The following is a 22,193-nucleotide window of genomic DNA, read 5'->3' on the forward strand; positions in this document are numbered from 1 at the left end:
GCTTTTTATCAATAATGGTGCAATGAATATCCTGTATGTATCACCTTGTATACATGTAATACAGCTTCTTAGTGTAAATATGGTATATATCTAAAAGCAGAGTTGCTCAGTCATAGTGTATATATCTTTTTTTTTAATAGATCTTTATTGGAGTATAATTGTTTCACAATACTGTTAGTTTCTTTTGTACAACAAAGTGAATCAGTCATATGCATACATATATCCCCATATCCCCTCCCTCCCACCCTCCTAATCCCATGTCTCTATGTCATCGCAAAGCACTGAGCTGATCTCCCTGTGCTATGCTGCTGCTTCCCAGTAGTTAACTATTTTACATTCGGTAGATGTTGATGCTATTCTCACTTCACCCCAGCTTCCCCCTCCCTTACCGTGTCCCTAAGTCCACTCTCTATGTCTACATCTTTATTCCTGCCCTGCCACTAGGTTCATCAGTACCTTTTTTTTTTTTTTTTAGATTCCATATATATATGTTAGCATATGGTATTTGTTTTTCTCCTTCTGACTTATTTCACTCTGTATGACAGACTCTAGGTCCATCCACCTCACTGCAAATAACTCAGTTTCATTTCCTTTTATGGCTGAGTAATATTCCATTGTATATATGTGCCATACCTTCTTTATCCATTCATCTGTCGATGGACACTTAGGTTGCTTCCATGTCCTGGCTATTGTAAACAGTGTTGTAATGAACACTGTGGTACATGTCTCTTTTTGAATTATGGTTTTCTCAGGGTATATGCCCAGTAGTGGGATTGCTGGGTCATATGTTAGTTCTATTTTTAGTTTTTTAAGGAACCTCCATACTGTTCTCCATAGTGGTTGTATCAATTTACATTCCCACCAACAGTGCAGGAGGGTTCCTTTTTCACCACACCCTCTCCAGCATTTATTGTTTCTAGATTTTTTGATAATGGGCATTCTGACTGGTGTGAGGTGATAGCTCATTGTAGTTCTGATTTGTATTTCTCTAATAATTAGTGATGTTGAGCATCTTTTCATATGCCTCTTGGCCATCTGTATGTCTTCTCTGGTGAAATGTCTATTTAGATCTTCTGCCCAATTTTTAATTGAATTGTTTGTTTTTCTGATATTGAGCTCCATGATAGCTAAAAGCAGCGTTGCTCACTCATAGTGTATATGTCTTTTTAACTGTACAAGATATTGTCAAATTGTCCTCCAAAGAGGTTGTAGAAATTGCAATCCACTGAGTCCAGAAAATATGGAGTTCCTACTTCTCACTTGGTATTACCAGACTTTTTGATTTTTTCAAATTTAATAGTATGAAATAGTATCTCAATATTTGAAATTGCATTTTATGATTACTAGCATCTTTCCATGAGTTTATTGGCTATTCATGTTTCAATTCCTTTGAAATGCCTTTTTATATTCTTTATCCATTTTTCTTCTGGGTTATTTTCTTTCAAATTGATTTAAAGGCATGCTTTATGTATTCATGATATCTTTGTTTTATGTGTTGTGAATATATTCTTCTAGTTTGTTGCCTTTTTTATGCTTTTATATGTGGTGTCTTTCATTACATAAAATTAAGAATCCTAATGTAGCCAAATTTATCAATCATTTCCTATATAAGCTCTGTTAAAGGCACACTTCTTACATTAGTTGAGTTAGTGACAGAATACATGAAATAGAATAACCAATAACAAATACAACAAAGTTATTTTAAAATTCTTGAGTTTTGTAATAGCTGTATTGGAAAATAACCTTACATGGGTTTATTTTAAAATGAATAATTTCCTAGAGCTATATCATTTCTACATTGCAGCTTGCTGATATTCAAGTCCATTTGTACCAGGAGTGACTTTCCTTTTTAAGAAATAGACAATGTATATAAGTAAAAATTAAATAAGATACAAGGATATAATGTACAGCACAGGAAATATAGCCAATATTTTTATAATAACTTTAAGTGGACTATAATCTATAAAAACATTGAATCATTATGTTGTACACCTAAAATAAATATAGCATTGTAAATCAATTATACTTTAGTAAAAATATTTTTATTAAAATGTAATTCACATACTACAAAATTCACCCAAGAAAATAAATATTTTTAAATAGAAAAAAGAAAGAAAGAGAAGTATAAAAACAGAAACAGAGACTCCATCTACATATCCAGCAAGTCCACTGCCTGAGTTTATAGTTACTGATTCAAATGACTCAAACTCCAAAGTAAAATAAAAAATAAAGAGCTGAGAATATCCCAAAATGTTTCAATAATCATTAAATATTATTTATTAAGCATGCACATGTAATATATTGTGTCACAGCGTACAACTATTTGCTCATCCAAATGAAGTAAAAGTCTAGAATTAAATAACATCATTTGTCATTTTTATGTAATAATTATAAAGCTACTATATGTAAGTAAATTTCTCACACTTCTCCAAAGGCTCAACTTCAGAAAACATGCTTATTTTCCCAAAAGGGCAAAAATGTAGCCTTGCTCTTTATATATAAATCAGTTTTCAAATATTTTAAAATTCAACCACATAACATATAGAAATTCATGCCAACTGTGGTGTTTAACACTGTACAAATATTATAAACTATATTTTAACTCAAAATATTTAGGACTATACTATCTAAAGATTATTTAACTAAGGACAGGTGAACAATAATCATGATTTCTGTTTTGCAATCATTTTCGTTTTTACTAACTCCAAAAGTAGAATTCTTTAAATAAAAAAACACAGACTTCTAGAATGAACCAAAAGAGTCCTATCCCAGCCAGAATTTTGTAATAAATGTTACTACTTTATCAACAACCAAACTATGGTAGAAACATCATACTCCATATTAATTGCCCAAGAGTCTTCATGAGTATCTAGCATGCTACATCCTGCTTTCAGAACTGCCAGAACACCACAAGTTGAGGGTCACCACCTGGGCTGAGAAGTGACGCCCAACCACCAATACAACTTGTTCAGGATAAAATGAAGTGAAATATCTATGGAAAGTGATTATATCCCTTTGAATTATGCTCCAACCACAGAGTAAAAGAAAATAACTTTTTGGCTTTAGTTTTACAAATATGGCAACTATCGGGCACGCAGTAGAAATGGTTAGAGTTAAGATTATCATGAATAATATGAATGAGACTATTAACACTTTGAGATAAATAAAACATTGCTGATATGGCCAAGCATGACTTCCCTTTAAGCCTATGGAGGTTATAGTAGTAGGAGCCCCAGTCACTAGGTACAGCAAGGCATTATTTTACTCTGATCTCCTACATTGGAGAGATAATATCAAAAATGAAAAAGCCTCTTGAAAGCTTGCCATTCTAAGCTACTCTAAAGTTTAAAACTAAAGCTCACCTAACCATCAGAAAAGAAAATATAATTGGTCAGTATTAGGAAGGTCTATCAAGTTGGCAGTGAGTACCAGTGACCAAATTTCAACTTTCTTATCTGATTTCCCATCTTAAATTCTCAAAACCATAAAGTAAATAGATAACGTCAAATCAGCAAACAGGGACAAAACAGCTTTTGAGAAAAAAATTTGGGATGAAAATATAAGTACAACCTCTCTTCTACTCTGATGAGGGAAGCCAGGTATAACCTCCTGCTCCATTCTGTGATGGGACATTCTACTCATCGGCCTCTACAGACTTTCCGTTCTCCAATACCACCTCCTTTGCCAGCAGGGTGAGAACAAAATCAAACTGATTCCAGTGATAAGAAATGAAATCTGAAATGAATTATCACTAAATCAGCAGGTATAACTTCAACATGAGTATTCCACGAGTCTTTAAGAATATAGGCTGCCAATATTGGCACGTTATTTTCTAAAATGCTCCACGATGTCTGACGATAGGAGACTTCCCACTTCAAGAAGCGGTTACGTACCTCAGCAACATAACAAGGTCGGCATCACTTGAAAGACGCACCAATCCTGGGGTCCCTTCAGTTCGGATAAATTGGATCTTCTCCCTATTCAAGCAAAGAAACAGCTCAAATATGTGCAGTAGACTTTTGGGACATAACTCAGTACTTTAGGCACCATTTTTTTTTAAACAATGGTCACAACATTTCTGGGGGGACTATTATATGGCAGCTACTGTGCCCTAGGAATACACATCCAAGAAAAACGTGGTCCTTGCCTTCAAGGAGGACCTCGCAAGCATGAACATCACCCAGTTCTAACAATGCCAAAAAAATTATTTTATTGCTTTCACCTTTTGCTGCCTAAATACTACTGTGGGTAGCAGCACCATCCAACCAATAAAACTCAGTTTCTGCTTTGAGTTAAAGCCTTGTTGTGGGCTTGAATCTAAGCAACAGTCTGGACCATTCAGGCTGATTCTCTCTTATTCCAAAAAGGGAGTGTGTAGGGATATTCATTTATTTTCCTCAGGATATACCTCTACATTATGTGTAATGAGTACATTCCTACTTGGAAGCAGGTAGTATCTATAAATTATATATTCAATATAAAAGCATATGGCCCTCTCAAATAACTGAAACGTAAACCATTTTCAGTTACTACAGTTGGTGAAATAGATTGTGCGTATACTTGTGCAAATGTACATATACATACACACACCAAACACAACGATGTGAGTTATCTGGACCATTATTTTATTATAGTTATATGTGATAACACCAGTTTTTGTTTGTTTGATAAGTCATCGTTTTGCTAGTTTCAATTCTTTGTGTGAATATAAATTCAGTAAAAATTTTTCCTGGTTGCTTCCCCTCATTTACATCATGCCATTTCAAAGCACACCATATCAATTTTGATAAGATGAGGACAAAAAATAAGAACATAAACTATGGTACTGAAAGCATTACATTTGATAGGAACATAGGGGCCAACACAAGTATACAATTTTACTCTAAGTGCTAATGACAATATATTCTGATTCCTGTATACTATGAAACAAAATATCAATCTCTGGTGTAAGTATTTAGATTTAGTTCTTTTCCATAGAGCATCTTGTTTTCCTATTTGATATTTACACAAAGCTCTAATGAATTTTATATTCCCAAATTTCAAATTCTAATTCAATTGCATGCAGGCTTGAAAGTAATGAGGTGAAAGGCAAGGTTTAATTGTTGAGATGAAAAATTCCCTAATGTACAGAAAAGTCAACTGATACGTTCTTAGCCACACAGCTTACTGGAAATGATAAACAGAGTTTAGTCCTAGGCTTCTTCTGCCTAGATCCATTTTACATAACCTGTTAGCATACGATGCACCAAATATTTGATATTATCAACTTTTCTTTTTGGTCCTTTATTGCCAGTAGCAATATTATATGTTTTATATAATTTTTATATGATCTAATTTTATAATATGAAATTTTATATTATAGCTATATTATATATTATATAGTAGCTAGCTACTGGCAATATAGATACAGATACAGATATAGCTATACATATAGATGAATGGCAGACATATATATAAAGAAACTATTCAGAAGAGAAAGTCCAGCCTCTCCTCTCTGCTTAAGGTTATTTCAGTCTGAAGTCTCAAATCAAGCAGAACATTTTTCCTCGAGTGTTACAATCATATGTCTGAAGCACATGACGGAAACCAAGGCCCATTATCTGGTAAATGGTTTTTTGATAAGAGACGTAAAAGTTAGTTTAAAGAAAGCTAAATTAGAGAAAAGTTATCTTGGAGAAAAAAATGAACTTGACCAAAGAAGTACTCTTATAAGGGTCAGTAACAATATGCTTTGGGGGCTTCCCTGGTGGCGCAGTGGTTAAGAATCCTCCTGCCAATGCAGGGGACACGGGTTCGAGCCCTGGTCTGGGAGGATCCCACATGCCGCGGAGCAACTAGGCCCGTGAGCCACAACTACTGAGCCTGCGCGTCTGGAGCCTGTGCTCCGCAACAAGAGAGGCCGCGACAGTGAGAGGCCCGCGCACCGCGATGAAGAGTGGCCCCCGCTTGCCGCAACTAGAGAAAGCCCTCGCACAGAAACGAAGACCCAACACAGCCATAAATAAATAAATAAACAATAAAAATAAAGGAATTCCTTAAAAAGAAAACCAAAAAACAATATGCTTTGATCTTGAAGAATCAAAAGCTGTCTCCAATAAATACACAGTTTATCTCCTTAGTCTATCACCGCAACGAACGAGGCAAACCGAACACAACGAGAAAAGAAACGGGCTGAGCACTGTCCTCCACTCCTTTAACTGGAACCACACAGAAGGGGTTGAGTGATCAAAGAGATAGCATGCTCCAGACTATGGCTTGTATGTATCCTGTGATAGCCTGTGAATAAGGAACAGATCATAGCTTCCTGAGTCAGAAGGATGACAGGGTGAGGGAAGGAAAGGGAAAGACACCAGAGTAAACATGCCAATTGGGAAACTTTTCATCATTTTCCAGATATTACCTAATGAGGCAGTGAAGGCAACTGGTCTGATTCTTTGGGCCAGAACACACCAGAGGCAGGCTGAGACTAGTTCTCTATGGGCCCAGCTAATTTATCACAATGGCAAGTAATGGGTCATGTGCTTCCGGAACAAGACACTGGAGCATATTATCTGATGTACATCACACCACTAAGGACTTTATTATATTAATATGCGTTCATTCAGCAAACATTTTCTGAGAGCCTACTGTGTGCTGGGCATGGTACCACATACTGGGAATCCAACTGGGTGTAAGACACAGCCCCTTTCTCAAAGAGTTCATGGTGCAGTGGAAGAGAGACAGTCCATGGGCAATTCCAGTATGACACGAAAATATTTAAATTATTCCATTCACTTAACTGAGCTCTGTTTAGGCCTTATACCCACTCTTCTTCTAATAAGTCCTTCATAAAGTTATTTCACGTAGAAACAAAGAAGGCATTGGTTTATTGACTGTCAAGAAAGCAGATCAAGGCTGAGGAAGAAAAATAAGTCAGTAGCTATCCTCAGAAATGTCACCAATCTTTCCTGAAGGGGAAAAAACGGGAACCACTCCTCGGTTATCAGGTCCTTGCCCAATATTCTACAGGCCGGTATTTCTTAAACTGGCATCATTGCCTACTAGAAATCTACAGACATAATCTTGAGTTCTGGGAGAATTTTAAAATGCTGTGTTTTTACTTTGATGATCAAAACTGCTAACATGAGGTAAGCTATTTTGGACAATCTAGACGACATTCATGACTCAACATTACTAAGTGACTTCACCTCCCATGTTTGCATTTACAAAACACTTGTTGCCAAGTGATCAGAGGCTAACGTTCAGGGTGTTGATGAGCAGGGCCTTGATGTTAAATATGGTAACAGTCCCTGTCTGCTACTCACATGCAATTCTTTCACCATTTAAAAAGACAAAACTTTTCTTTGGAAGTATTAATTTGCAAATTAAATGATCATGATGAAGTGAGACAAGGTAATGTATGTATAAATTGCCATAGGTTAAAGGGAAAACAAAATAAATGGACTTAAGAAGTGAATTATGCATTTATGCTAAATAAAGCAAAAAAGATGTTATGGTTTATTCTAAGAACAAAAGTTTTAATATAGTTTAGAAGTAGAAAAGTGGCGGTAGAATCATCACAGGGTACGTTTAATGATATATTTTTCTTCAGTATTGTACTTGGGGGTGCACCATTAAATGAACTGGCTCTTCACATAGATAAAAATAAGCTATTTGTTAAGAAAGAAAATTGATGACCACAATAATGCCACAGATGCACGATATACCCTTAGATGCAAAATCAAAAGAATCAAGTCATAACACAAGTGAAACCAAACGCACAAATGTATCTTTCCACTGACACTGGTCTCAACATTGGTGATCTGGCTTCTGAGAAACAAAACCTTCTCACGATATCATGAATTCAAATGTTATTTTTTTAGTTTTTACTTAATTTATATTTCTTCTGGTTTTATAGCTTATAAAAGCTGTAAGGATAAGAAGTTTATGCATATTTTATATTTGTACACATTTAAGTTTCATTAAAATAAAAGTGGTTGAAATCACCATTGTAGATCTGCAATGCTTCTTTTCCTTTTAGGATGGAAAATAACAGATTTGGCTCCTAAAAAAATTCCATGAGTCCACCCAGTGTCTGAAATAAACATAACAAGTTTGAGAAATGTTGTTGATGATTCATATGACTCTGATTAGAGGGACATTTGAAAGTTACATTAATATATTTATTCAAGTTTATTTTATAAATTTATAGAGTTAGAAGGAATCCGTGGCAGTCCTCTAATTTCTTTCTTTACTGCCATCACCGTAATGAAGAAATTCTATTCAATTTTAGTGGTTTATAATGAGAATTAAGATTATATTCAAACAACATTTTATCATTTGACCGTCTCTGCATGGGCATGTTTCTCACTGTGCCCTGTACAGCACATTCCAGCATTTCCTCCACCGCACTTTCTCACACGGCCACTCAGTTATAACTTCAGTTCCTTTTGAACTGTGAGATTCTGGAGGGCAAAAGCCCTTCCCCCTTTATCTTTGTGCCTCCAAGAACCTAGCTCTATGCTGTGCACACAAGAAGTGCTCAGTAAAATCAAACCAGGCACATGATCAGTTAACACCAAAACAGATTTGGCTCCTAACAAATTTCCCTGTGTCCAACTCAGTATTTGGAATAAACTTATATTTATAGCATTTTTTGTTGTGGTGGAGAAAAGAGAATCAGAAAGCTAACATTAGATTATTTACTAAAACAGAACCCACTGTAGGAAGCGCAAAGACAGGTAAAGGCAACCTCTTAATAAGAAAACACAGCTGTTATAACTAAGAGATTTATACAGATGCTAGACTGTACACATAGTGACAACCTCAGGAAAACGTCGCTGGCTATTGCTGTCTCTCAGATGCCCATGGCCTTCAGACCTTGGTAACCACTTCCTCCAATGCATAGAATCACCCCAGAAGATCAACTCAAGCAGAAGATCATCTGAGGATAAGGAACATAGTCTCAAGACCGGAATTCCCACAGAAAATACCCTCATTGAAACCAACCAACATTTTGGTGAAATTAAAGTAGGGCACGTGATCAAAAACAATCAGAAGCAGCAATGACTCTAAACCACAACACTCACTGGATTGTAGACTCTGCACACACATGGTTCCTGTAGATACAGTTTAGCAAACCTTCAAAAATATATATGTTGTTAAAAACTGCCTTAGGGCAATTTTAGAGAAATCCCCATGACTTCTCTGATGGTGTAACGCAAAGAAAGGAAAATTAGTAATGATCATTCATATTTCTGACTACAGTCACAGGGCATGGTCTGACTCGAAGGGTAAGAGCCAGGCAGTAGAAAGGTCAACTTTTCTTTCTACTTCTCATTATACAGGTTAGGTTTGGAGATACAGGTCCATTATTATCTCGTGATTCTTATGGACGCATAGAAGTGACATCAATTAGCCATATATGTAGAGGCAATATTTGTTGTAAATGGATATAAATCAACTCTGCACTAAGAATTCAGAGAGTTACTTAACTCTCTCTCTGCTCGTTTCCTCATCTTGAAGTAAGTATAGTTATACTATCTGCCTCATAGGTTGGTGGACAGGATTTAATGAACAAATGCAAATAAAATGTTTAGCACAGAACTATTATATAGTAGCACTCAATCATTTTAAGATATTGAGTATATTATAAGATATGCCTCATAATTATTTATTACTTTTTCAGTAGACAGAATCATCTACTGAAAATACAGCAAAATAAGATGTCTAGTCATATACTCCTTTTTTTGTTTCTGTTGTTGGCAAGTTATTTTAACCATGCTATTTACCTTGGTTAATTCCACAAATATCTATTGAGTACTTCTATGACATGTAGTAGATAAGACCCTGACCTCTCCATAAAATTGAAATAATGCTGTGAGTACCAAAGAGATAATACATATGAAGGGTTTACAGTTCTCATAATTCAGTGGATAATGGGAAACATTATTCTCAGTAAAGCAAAATTCTATGTAAAGCAAAACCATTTTGGACTCTAAAAAAGGAATTTAGTTATTATACAAAAAAACATGTGGTTATAAGACACCTTACCTAAGGCATTCTAACAGCTTGCACTGTAAGCCCATCATTATTCTGAAGAATTACTATCTAGGGTATACTAGAATGCATAACTGGTGGTTTATATTTTCTTATGAACTATAATAATTTATTATGTATTTGATAACAAGTGTTTTAACTGAAAATATATTCAGGAATTGAAACTATGTTATATATGAATATATTTTATTTTAAAATCAATATATATATAAAAAACAAAAAACCCCAATTGGTTATAATATAAGACATTAGAACGGACAAGTCAGTTAAAGAGCGTGTAAAGGGATAGACAAGGATAAGGCAGTATTTTTTCAACAGTGATATAAAACGTCAAGGTAAGGGAAAAAAGAACTTCAGGCACCAATTTTTGGAAAATAGTACTACAAAAACTAGTAGTTTTCTAGATTTGGCAGTTATTGTTTAGAAAACTAAAAACAAAAAGTCCACCCACAACAGAAACAAAAACATAAAATACTTTGGGAAAACCTAGACAAGAAACATTCAGTTCCTAAATAAATAAATAAGAAAATTTTATTGTAGGAAATGAAGGGGTTGAACACATGAAAAAAACTGTAGTTGTAGAATAAAAAATGGAAAACTAAATATTCTAATCGTATCCAAAGTAACTTAAAAAAAAATCCCCATCAAAATCCCAATGTAATTTAAAAAGTTGAGAACAGTATTCAAAATTTCATCTCAATACTCAAAATAATGCTATGTGCTAGAGAATTTTAGCCAAGTTTTCAAAATAAATAATTGTTATGCTATCATTTCCTGAGATCTAAAATAACATACTGGGATATACAAAGATATATAAATTGTTGTATTAAAAAGATGGATTCTTTATATATGTGATTTTGTGTACTGGAAATGTAGTTACTTGCCCTTTGCGATAAATAGTTTTAGGTGCTATCATTAAGTCCCAAATATATTGCTATGAAATTGATTTATTTACCAAATATTTCTCAAACACCCACTTTATTCAATGTAAGATGTGAGGTCCCATGAGGATTAAAAAAAGATGAGTAAGTTACATACCTTGACTTCATGTAGCTTGTACTTGACTTGGAATAAAGTGTGTAAGAAAACATATGGTAGAAAAATACGAGATGTTTTTAAACATTTTAAGCACAGATGGTAATATTATGCCATTTCTACTGTAAGCTATAAAATTCAGACACATAAGATACCTGACTTTTGGTATAATGGCACCCTGATGGGTCTGCAAGAATGTTCTCTGTAAAATGTACCCTCAAGGAACAGAGAGTAATGACTTATTCAATGGGACGTACCCATTTGTATGTAGGACAATGTGCATGAAATAAGGAGATTTTAACTTTAGCCAAGTAAATTTTTCTGAAGACAGTTTCCATAACTATTTAAACCCACTGCGAAAGACAAGAAAGAAAAAAAAAAATACATTATTAACATAGAGGGGATGTGTATTTTGTTTGCTTTGTAAGAAATGCTTCTGATTTACTAATCACTTAGAAATTTAAATATATATGTAAAAATCATATTTCATTGAAAACCATTTTGTGCTATCACAAATAATGGTAATGCATTGTTCTCCATGATTTTAGAAATGGCTTATTATTCTCTTGAGTTTGGGAAAAGCATTGAGGCTGGAATCCGTACTGATATTTTTCTTTGGTCCACACAGAGTCCACATATGATGAGCTACTGAAGAAGGATGACATTTTGCTGAACTCTTTTCTTGATAAATGCAACAGAATATAGCAAAAATCAATAGTGGAACAGACATACCTAAAACATGGTTATTCTTCATGTAAGAAAATGGTTTGAAAACCCTGATTGAATCATTTGTTAGCCAGAAAATACAAGGCTTCGGATGAATATCCAGTGGATGAACATATTCGTAATTTGGGAAATCTTGAAAAGTTATACCAAGGAACTTTATTTATGGGAAAGTGGTTTAACAAATACCTGGGTGTAATACTTTAAGAGAATCTAAACTTATCTTAGCTATGAGGGTTTTTCTTTTGGGCCTATTTTATCTTAAGTGATTGACTGTATAGTTATTTAAAAATTAATAGTTACAAGATTCCACACATGGAAAATGTGAAAACTAGACATTTACAGGATGTACATGTCAAAAGCCTATACACTACTACATCTTGGCATATCCATTCACATAAAACATAAGCAGCAATTATTTCTTCTGCAGAAGCCGTAGAATAGATATCAGGGACTAAGAATCTGTGTTCCTTACTGTCCTAGGTAGCAATATCTCAAACCTCTCATTAGATCTACGAGAAGATTATTGCTTGAGAAGATGTTTTAACTCAACTTTGGATGGCTTCTAAAATGTTATGTCAATGACTTTGCCATGATGTTTGGCCCTCAGTAATTTGTACTGAACCTTGAGCCAGAAGGCTCAGTCCTCCGTGCAGGCAGGGAGCAGTCAAGGCTGGTTTCATCACATACATGTAAAAAATTTTAGAACAAAGCTTCCCATAGGACACAGTATAAGCACAACACTAGAAAACCTTCCTACACAGAAGTTAATCATGGAACTCAAGATACCCTTCCTGTATTTTAACTATGTCCATAGAATCACATGATGCCATCTATGCATATGATCAGTCTTAGGGATAATGGTATTGAGAATCAGTAAATTTAGGGGTAAATTACTTTAAACTGAGTCCTTGTGATACAATAAAGAAGTGAAGGACAGATTACTAATACAATATTACTTTAAATTTGTTGTATGCTTTCTATTGCTTACGTCGTACGAGGGGCTGTAAATACATGATCACATTTAATCTTCAAAAGGACACTGCTCAAGTTAGAAATTCCTATACCCACTTTACAGATGAGGAAACTAAGACTTGGAGGGGTTAAATGCCTCATTCAAAGTCTGGTGAGTAAACTGCAGAGCCAGAATTCAAACCAGGTCTGTTTGACCCCAAACCTGAACTCTTAAGATCTATATTCTACTACTTTCTAAGTGTCATTATTAATGCTGGTCTCCCAGTTGGGAGACAGACCAGAACTCTCCAAATAACACTATGTGGCGTCAATAAATTATTTTAATCAGGTGTTTAAAAAAATTCAGTAATTATGCTTATGCAAATTTTTCATAGGAAAATAATAGTTTCAATGCAGTTTTCCTGTTACATAAACAGGAAAGTTTGTCATGTCGGTTCCAGACATCTGAGAGAACAGTAAACAAATTAGGAGAAGACGATGAGACAGAGCTAGGCAGGCCATAACAGGAAAATGCATAAGGATTGGCAAAGGGAAATTTATGCTATTTTGACCAAGTAGATCAGATGTTAACTGAGATTAATACTTCCAGCCCAATAGTAAACACAGAAAAACTCATCTGTTAGAAAACTGGACAAGAAATAGGTTAGAAATTTTGAACACTGGGATTTGTTTTATGAAAGCCAGCTTTTGGGAACTTTAACTTTTTATTTCATAAAATAAATGCTTGATAATTTCACAATGGCATGCACTATTTTTAAAATGAAAACAAAATTAAGAGTATAATTTGAGCAATAAAAAAATTCTAGGGCTCTTAAAATAGGATTATGGGGCTTCCCTGGTGGCGCAGTGGTTGAGAATCTGCCTGCCAATGCAGGGGACATGGGTTCGAGCCCTGGTCTGGCAAGATCCCACATGCTGCGGAGCAACTAGGCCCGTGAGCCACAATTACTGAGCCTGCGCGTCTGGAGCCTGTGCTCCGCAACAAGAGAGGCCACGATAGTGAGAGGCCCGCGCACTGTGATGAAGAGTGGCCCCCGCTTGACACAACTAGAGAGGGCCCTCGCACAGAAACAAAGACCCAACACAGTCAAAAATAAATATAAATAAATAAATAAAAATTTAAAAAAAAATAGGATTATGGGAAGAAATAAAAGGTCAGAGTCTGCGTTTGCTTCTATTCTGGTGAACCCTGGGAGACGTATTCATTTGCCTTTTGTAGCTCAGAATTTCTTGACTTCCAAGTTATTGATTTACCAGTGACATAAAATAGGAAATAGCCCAATTTATCCAGAAGAGAAAAAAAAAGTATCATAGATTACATCCTCATGGGAAGGAAATTTTTTTAGGAAGCACTCAAGGAGGAATTGACCTAGAGCCCAAAATAATTATCACTGATGTCTGAGGAAAGCTGGACTAGTAGGGAGTAGATTTACTGGTTGAATCCAATAGTCACACAAAAGGGGAATTCTCAACTCAATTCAGTTTCATGGTACTTAGCTCCTCGTTCATAATACAATGTTGTACACCAAAAAGTTTATTCAATTTGTATGCATTACATTCATCTATAAAATATGCTTAAAAGGTTGTTTTTTAAATGAATACAGTTTTTTAAATGAATACATTTGTCTTTGGATAAAATATTAGAGCATTTTATTTTAATGTTATAAAGCTTTTTAGTAGGATTACTGTCTTTCACTGAGAACCAAGAGTAGGATATAGTAATCCAATGGGACTCGATCCATTTGATGGAGGTGGTACTGACTTCTGGATGTTGAGTTTTCTGAGCAAACCTCTTCTGAGATTAAAAAAAAAAAAAAAAAGAGGACAACTTGGTAGCATGCACATTTGCTTGATAGATGAAGTCAGAGGAAGTGGTGATTTGAAAACAGCAGTTGAAAGCAAAAGCCACATCCCAATGCATGAAAAACCATAGCCATTCTACAGGAAAAGATACACAAGGCGGGTCTCAAGGAGGAGAAAGCTGTATATGGATACAAACTAAACAAACTGTTTGCTGTCCTCTGGATAGCAAGGAATCGCAAGCAAAACAAGAAAATCACAAAGCACAGAGGTGTACCTACTTGAATCTCCCAAGGGCTGATGCTTATTTCCTCATTATGTTATGGAGAACATAAGAAGGGATATTTCCTTTAAGTGGCTGTACCACGGAACAGCCACTGTAACACTGTAACAGCCACTGTAACACTGAGGAACAGTGTACACAGAGCTCGGGATATGAATATAGGTCCACAGTTAGCTTTGACACACAATCAGTGGCTCCATTCCATGCATAAATCTCTTTATCAAATGTATCACTGAAATATGAGATTGAAGAACCCCAGCGAGTTCCCCACCCCTTCATTTGTGGGAATGCTCCTTACAATGCAGTTTTTAACTATATGAAACAGGGTGTTCCTTTAGATGTACAAACTTCCCCATTATGTTGTTATAATAAGCAAAATGCTTAACTATCAACAGCTTTTCAGACTAAAAGCGCACTGTGACACACACTCTGTGTAAGAGGAACAGTATTATCTCATTGATGTAAGTTCCTGCTTCTTTCTACTTGTCATGACCGCTCATGCTTTCTATGGTCAAATTCTATAGTTATAGAAAGAGTAAAAGGAAATTTATAAATAAGTTTTGAAATAAGATGGAAACTTATTTTAAAACCTATCAAATAATATCTTAGCAATAGACTGCCATGTGAGATTGTACTTAACTGAGGACCCCGAGTGTCATTAAAAAATAAAAATCTTCAACAATCTTTAGGAGATTAGAGCCTTTTAAGACTAAAAAGCAGAAAGGAAAACAAAAACAAAACTGGAAGCTACCAAAGGGGCCTGCCTGCAGCTTTTTCCTCTTTAGGATCGGTTAAGGATCTCTTAAGTCATTAAAGAATAATGATGTTAGATGCCTTGTTCAGGTAGATTATATCATCTTATTTCTCTGATGAAAGAGATCTGAAGATATGTTAAATTAATAATAATGTGGAGGTGCAGAGCAAAAGTAGAAAACTTCTTGAGTTCCCTTTTTCTTGCTCTTTTTTGCTGCAGCACGGTTCTTTCAGAGGAACAGATATTGACTAGACGTGGGGGGAGGAAGGGTTGGGGCTGACGTTGGTAACAAAGAGAGAAAATAGAGTTCTCCTTATTTTGTGCTTTGCTAAAGAGGAGGGATTTTGTTTGTATGTTTGTTTGTTTTGCTTTTCAGCCCAGAACCTCTAAGATCTCTCATTAGAGAACTGAGGGGCTCATTTCTGCAATGTTATTTTTACAGAAGACTCTCTAGAGGACCATGAGTTGCTGAGTAGATGCTATAATATACAAATATAAAAAATTACAGCTTATATAATTTTTATAATTTTTTCTGACTGAGAACAGCATGCTTATCAAGTTGGGGAAAACACTGAAACCTGAGTTAGATGTTAACTATGTGAAACCAGGAGTTCTGTATAAGCAATGTTTGTACTATCATACTTGAAATTATGTGTAGTTTTAGCCTTTAGAAACTTTAGAAAGTAATGATGACTTTAAAGATATGAGAGACTAAGAACATCATAAGAAGGATATCTGGTAATTTAAATTTCATATAAACATATACCTACATTTCATATTTCATATCGACATATACCTACATTTACTATATATGCAAAGTGCTATTTTAGATATTTCAGCAGTAAGGAAGGAGAAACAATGATGAGTTGGATGATATCCCTACTTGCAAGGAGCTTATAACCTAATTGGAAAATTAAGCATAAGGACTTGAAAACTCAAATTAAATCACAAAAGTCACAAAACCAAAATAATAGGAGGGACAACTTGATACATTACATAATTAATGATCAAATTAATGTCTAGACCAGGGGTAATGACACCTGGATGGGCCACTGGAATTATACGGTGAGGTTTTTTTTTTTTTTTTAACATCTTTATTAGAGTATAATTGCTTTACAATGGTGTGTCAGTTTCTGCTTTATAACAAAGTGAATCAGTTATACATATGTCCCCATATCTCTTCCTTCTTGCATCTCCCTCCCTCCCACCCTCCCTATCCCACCCCTCTAGGTGGTCACAAAGCACCGAGCTGATCTCCCTGTGCTATGTGGCTGCTTCCCACTAGCTATCTATTTTACATTTGCTAGTGTGTATATGTTCATGCCACTCTCTCACTTTGTCCCAGCTTACCCTTCCCCCTCCCCGTGTCCTCAAGTCCATTCTCTAGTAGGTCTGCATCTTTATTCCCGTCTTGCCCCTAGGTTCTTTTTTTCTTTTTAGATTCCATATATACGTGTTAGCATATGGTATTTGTTTTTCTCCTTCTGACTTACTTCAGTCTGTATGACACTCTCTAGGTCCATCCACCTCACTACAAATAACTCAGTTTCATTCTTTTTTATGGCTGAGTAATATTCCATTGTATATATGTGCCACATCTTCTTTATCCATTCATCTGTTGATGGACACTTAGGTTGCCTCCATGTCCTGGCTATTGTAAACAGGGCTGCAATGAACATTTTGGTACATGACTCTTTTTTTTTTTTTTTTAACATGACTCTTTTTGAATTACGGTTTTCTTCGGGTATATGCCCAGTAGTGGGATTGCTGGGTCGTATGGTAGTTCTATTTGTAGTTTTTTAAGGAACCTCCATACTGTTCTCCATAGTGGCTGTATCAATTTACATTCCCACCAACAGTGCAAGAAGGTTCCCTTTTCTCCACACCCTCTCCAGCATTTATTGTTTGCAGATTTTTTGATGATGGCCATTCTAACCGGTGTGAGATGATATCTCATTGTACCTTCGATTTGCATTTCTCTAATGATTAATGATGTTGAGCATCCTTTCATGTGTTTGTTGGCAATCTGTATATATTCTTTGGAGAAATGTCTATTTAGGTTCTCTGCCCATTTTTGGATTGGGTTGTTTGTTTTTTTGATATTAAGCTGCATGAGTTGCTTGTATGTTTTGGAGATTAATCCGTTGTCAGTTGCTTCATTTGCAAATATTTTCTCCCATTCTGAGGGTTGTCTTTTCATCTTGTTTATGGTTTCCTTTGCTGTGCAAAAGCTTTTAAGCTTCATTAGGTCCCATTTGTTTATTTTTGTTTTTATTTCCATTTCTGTAGGAGGTGGGTCAAAAAGGATCTTGCTGTGATTTATGTGAGAGTGTTCTTCCTATGTTTTCCTCTAAGAGTTTGATGGCGTCTGGCCTTACATTTAGATCTTTAATCCATTTTGAGTTTATTTTTGTGTATGGTGTTAGGGAGTGTTCTAATTTCATTCTTTTACATGTAGCTGTCCAGTTCTCCCAGCACCACTTATTGAAGAGGCTGTCTTTTCTCCATTGTATAGTCTTGCCTCCTTTAACAAAAATAAGGTGACCATATGTGTGTGGGTTTATCTCTGGGCTTTCTATCCTGTTCCATTGATCTATATTTCTGTTTTTGTGTCAGTACCATACTGTCTTGATTACTGTAGCTTTGTAGTAGAGTCTGTAGTATAGCCAGGGAGCCTGGTTCCTCCAGCTCCGTTTTTCTTTCTCAAGATTGCTTTGGCTATTTGGGGTCTTTTGTGTTTCCATACAAATTGTGAAATTTTTTGTTCTAGTGCTGTGAAAAATGCCAGTGGTAGTTTGATAGGGATTGCATTGAATGTGTAGATTGCTTTGGGTAGTAGAGTTATTTTCACAATGTTGATTCTTCCAATCCAAGAACATGGTATAGCTCTCCATCTATTTGTATCATCTTTAATTTCTTTCATCAGTATCTTATAATTTTCTGCATACAGGTCTTTTGTCTCCTTAGGTAGGTTTATTCCTAGATATTTTATTCTTTTTGTTGCAGTGGTAAATGGGAGTGTTTTCTTAATTTCACTTTCAGATTTTTCATCATTAGTGTATAGGAATGCAAGAGATTTCTGTGCATTAATTTTGTATCCTGAAACTTTACCAAATTCATTGATTAGCTCTAGTAGTTTTCTGGTAGCATTTTTAGGATTCTCTATGTATAGTATCATGTCATCTGTAAACAGTGACAGCTTTAATTCTTCTTTTCCGATTTGGATTCCTTTTATTTCTTTTTCTTCTCTGATTGCTGTGGCTAAAACTTCCAAAACTATGTTGAATAATAGTGGTGAGAGTGGGCAACCTTGTCTTGTTCCTGATCTTAGTGGAAATGGTTTCAGTTTTTCACCATTGAGGATGGTGTTGGCTGTGGGTTTGTCATATACGGCCTTTACTATGTTGAGGAAAGTTCCCTCTATGCCTACTTTCTGGAGGGTTTTTATCATAAATTGGTGTTGAAATTTGTCAAAAGCTTTTTCTGCATCTATTGAGATGATCATATGGTTTTTCTCCTTCAATATGTTAATATGGTTTATCACGTTGATTGATTTGCGTATATTGAAGAATCCTTGCATTCCTGGGATAAACCCCACTTGATCATAATGTATGATCCTTTTAGTGTGCTGTTGGATTCTGTTTGCTAGTATTTTGTTGAGGATTTTTGCACCAAATTCATCAGTGATATTGGCCTGTAGTTTTCTTTCTTTGTGACATCTTTGTCTTGTTTTGGTATCAGAGTGATGGTGGCCTCGTAGAATGAGTTTGAGAGTGTTCCTCCCTCTGCTATATTTTGCAAGAGTTTGAGAAGGACAGGTGTTAGCTCTTCTCTAAATGTTTGATAGAATTCACCTGTGAAGCCATCTGGTCCTGGGCTTTTGTTTGTTGGAAGATTTTTAATCACAGCTTCAATTTCAGTGCTTGTGATTGGTCTGTTCATATTTTCTATTTCTTCCTGGTTCAGTCTTGGAAGGTTCTGCATATCTAAGAATTTGTCCATTTCTTCCAGGTTGCCCATTTTATTGGCATATAGTTGCTTGTAGTAATCTCTAATGATCCTTTGTATTTCTGCAGTGTCAGTTGTTACTTCTCCTTTTTCATTTCTAATTCTATTGATTTGTCTTCTCCCTTTTTTTCTTGATAAGTCTGGCTAATGGTTTATCAGTTTTATCTTTTCAAAGAACCAGCTTTTAGTTTTATTGATCTTTGCTATCATTTCCTTCATTTCTTTTTCATTTATTTCAGATCTGATCTTTATGATTCCTTTCCTTCTGCTAACTTTAGGGTTTTTTTTGTTCTTTCTCTAATTGCTTTAGGTGTAAGGTTAGGTTGTTTATCTGAGATGTTTCTTGTTTCTTAAGGTAGGCTTGTATAGCTATAGACTTCCCTCTTAGAACTGCTTTTGCTGCATCCCATAGGTTTTGGGTCGTTGTGTTTTCATTGTCATTTGTTTCTAGGTATTTTTTGACTTCCCCTTTGATTTCTTCAGTGATCTCTTGGTTATTAAGTAGTGTGTTGTTTAGCCTCCATGTGTTTGTATTTCTTACAGATTTTTTCCTGTAATTGATACCTAGTCTCATAGCGTTGTGGTCGGAAAAGATACTTGATACGATTTCAATTTTCTTAAATTTACCAAGGCTTGATTCCTGACCCAAGATATGATCTATCCTGGAGAATGTTCCATGAGCACTTGAGAAGAATGTGTATTCTGTTGTTTTTGGATGGAATGTTCTGTAAATATCACCTAAGTCCACCTTGTTTAATGTATCATTTAAAGCTTGTGTTTCCTTATTTATTTTCATTTTGGATGATCTGTCCATTGGTGAAAGTGGAGTATTAAAGTCCCCTACTATTATTGTGTTACTGTCGATTTCCCCTTTTATGGCTGTTAGTATTTGCCTTATGTATTGAGGTGCTCCTATGTTGGGTGCATAAATATTTACAATTGTTATATCTTCTTCTTGGATTGATCCCTTGATCATTATGTAGTGTCCTTCTTTGTGTCCTGTAGTAGTCTTTATTTTAAAGTCTATTTTGTCTGATATGAGAATTGCTATTCCAGCTTTCTTTTGGTTTCCATTTGCATGGAATATCTTTTTCCATCCCCTCACTTTCAGTCTGTATGTGTCCCTAGGCCTGAAGTGGGTCTCTTGTAGACAGCATATATACGGGTCTTGTTTTTGTATCCATTCAGCCAGTCTATGTCTTTTGGTGGGAGCATTTAATCGATTTACATTTAAGGTAATTATCGATATGTATGTTTCTATTACCATTTTCTTAATTGTTTTGGGTTTATTATTGTAGGTCTTTTCCTTCTCTTGCGTTTCCTGCCTAGAGAAGTTCCTTTTGCATTTGTTGTAAAGCTGGTTTGGTGGTGTTGAATTCTCTTAGCTTTTGCTTGTCTGTAAATCTGAATGAGATCCTTGCTGGGTAGAGTAACCTTGGTTGTAGGTTTTTCCCTTTCATCACTTTAAGTATGTCCTCCCACACCCTTCTGGCTTGCAGAGTTTCTGCTGAAAGATCAGCTGTTAACCTTATGGGGATTCCCTTGTATGTTATTTGTTGCTTTTCCCTTGATGCCTTAAAAATATTTTCTTTGTATTTAATTTTTGATACTTTCATTAATATGTGTCTTGACATGTTTCTCCTTGGATTTATCCTGTATGGGACTCTCCGCACATCCTGGACTTGACTATTTCCTTTCCCATGTTATGGAAGTTTTCAACTATAATCTCTTCAAATATTTTCTCAGTCCCTTTCTTTTTCTCTTCTTCTTCTGGGAACCTTATATCTCAAATGTTGGTTCGTTTAATGTTGTCCCAGAGGTCACTGAGATTGTCCTCAATTCTTTTCATTCTTTTTTCTTTATTCTGCTCTGCAGTAGTTATTTCCACTATTTTATCTTTCAGGTCACTTATCCGTTCTTCTGCCTCAGTTTTTGTGCTATTGATTCCTTCTAGAGAATTTTTCATTTCATTTATTGTGTTGTTTACCATTGTTTGTTTGCTCTTTAGTTCTTCTAGGTCCTTGTTAAACATTTCTTGTATTTTCTCCATTCTATTTCCAAGATTTTGGATCATCTTTACTATTATTATTCTGAATTCTTTTTCAGGTAGGCTGCCTATTTCCTCTTCATTTGTTAGGTCTTGTGGGTTTTTGCCTTGCTCCTTCATCTGCTATGTGTTTCTCTGTCTTCTCATTTTGCTTAACTTACTGTGTTTGGGGTCTCCTTTTTGCAGGCTGCAGGTTTGTAGTTTCTGTTGTTTTTGGTGTCTGTCCCCAGTGGTTAAGGTTGGTTCAGTGGGTTGTGTAGGCTTCCTGGTGGAAGGGACTAGTGCCTGTGTTGTGGTGGATGAGGCTGGATCTCGTCTTTCTGGTGGGCAGGTCCATGTCTGGTGGTGTGTTTTGGGGTGTCTGTGACCTTATTATGATTTTAGGCAGCCTCTCTGCTAATGGGTGGGGTTGTGTTCCTGTCTTGCTAGTTGTTTGGCATAGGGTGTCCAGCACTGTAGCTTGCTGGTCATTGAGTGGAGCTGGGTCTTGGCGTTGAGATGGAGATCTCTGGGAGATTTTCGCCGTTTGA

The 22,193-nt window shown here is 35.6% G+C and overlaps 1 protein-coding gene across 7 annotated transcripts in view; it reads right to left on the reverse strand.

Moving 5' to 3' along the window:
- HECW2 (HECT, C2 and WW domain containing E3 ubiquitin protein ligase 2) overlaps window positions 1-22,193 on the reverse strand; it is a 415,090-nt gene that overhangs the window by 67,090 nt on the left and 325,807 nt on the right. For 6 of the 7 annotated variants that reach the window (XM_082466948.1, XM_082466947.1, XM_082466946.1 and 3 more), the window contains one exon: window positions 3,894-3,977. In XM_082466948.1, coding sequence (XP_082323074.1) covers window positions 3,894-3,977 — 84 coding nt within the window. Of the gene's footprint in view, window positions 1-3,893; window positions 3,978-3,998; window positions 6,277-22,193 lie in introns of those variants that run through there. The other variant, XM_082466952.1, reaches the window with a different exon arrangement.

Source organism: Balaenoptera physalus (assembly GCF_965194825.1).
Source record: "Balaenoptera physalus genome assembly, chromosome: 6".
Taxonomy (NCBI): Eukaryota; Metazoa; Chordata; class Mammalia; order Artiodactyla; family Balaenopteridae; genus Balaenoptera; species Balaenoptera physalus.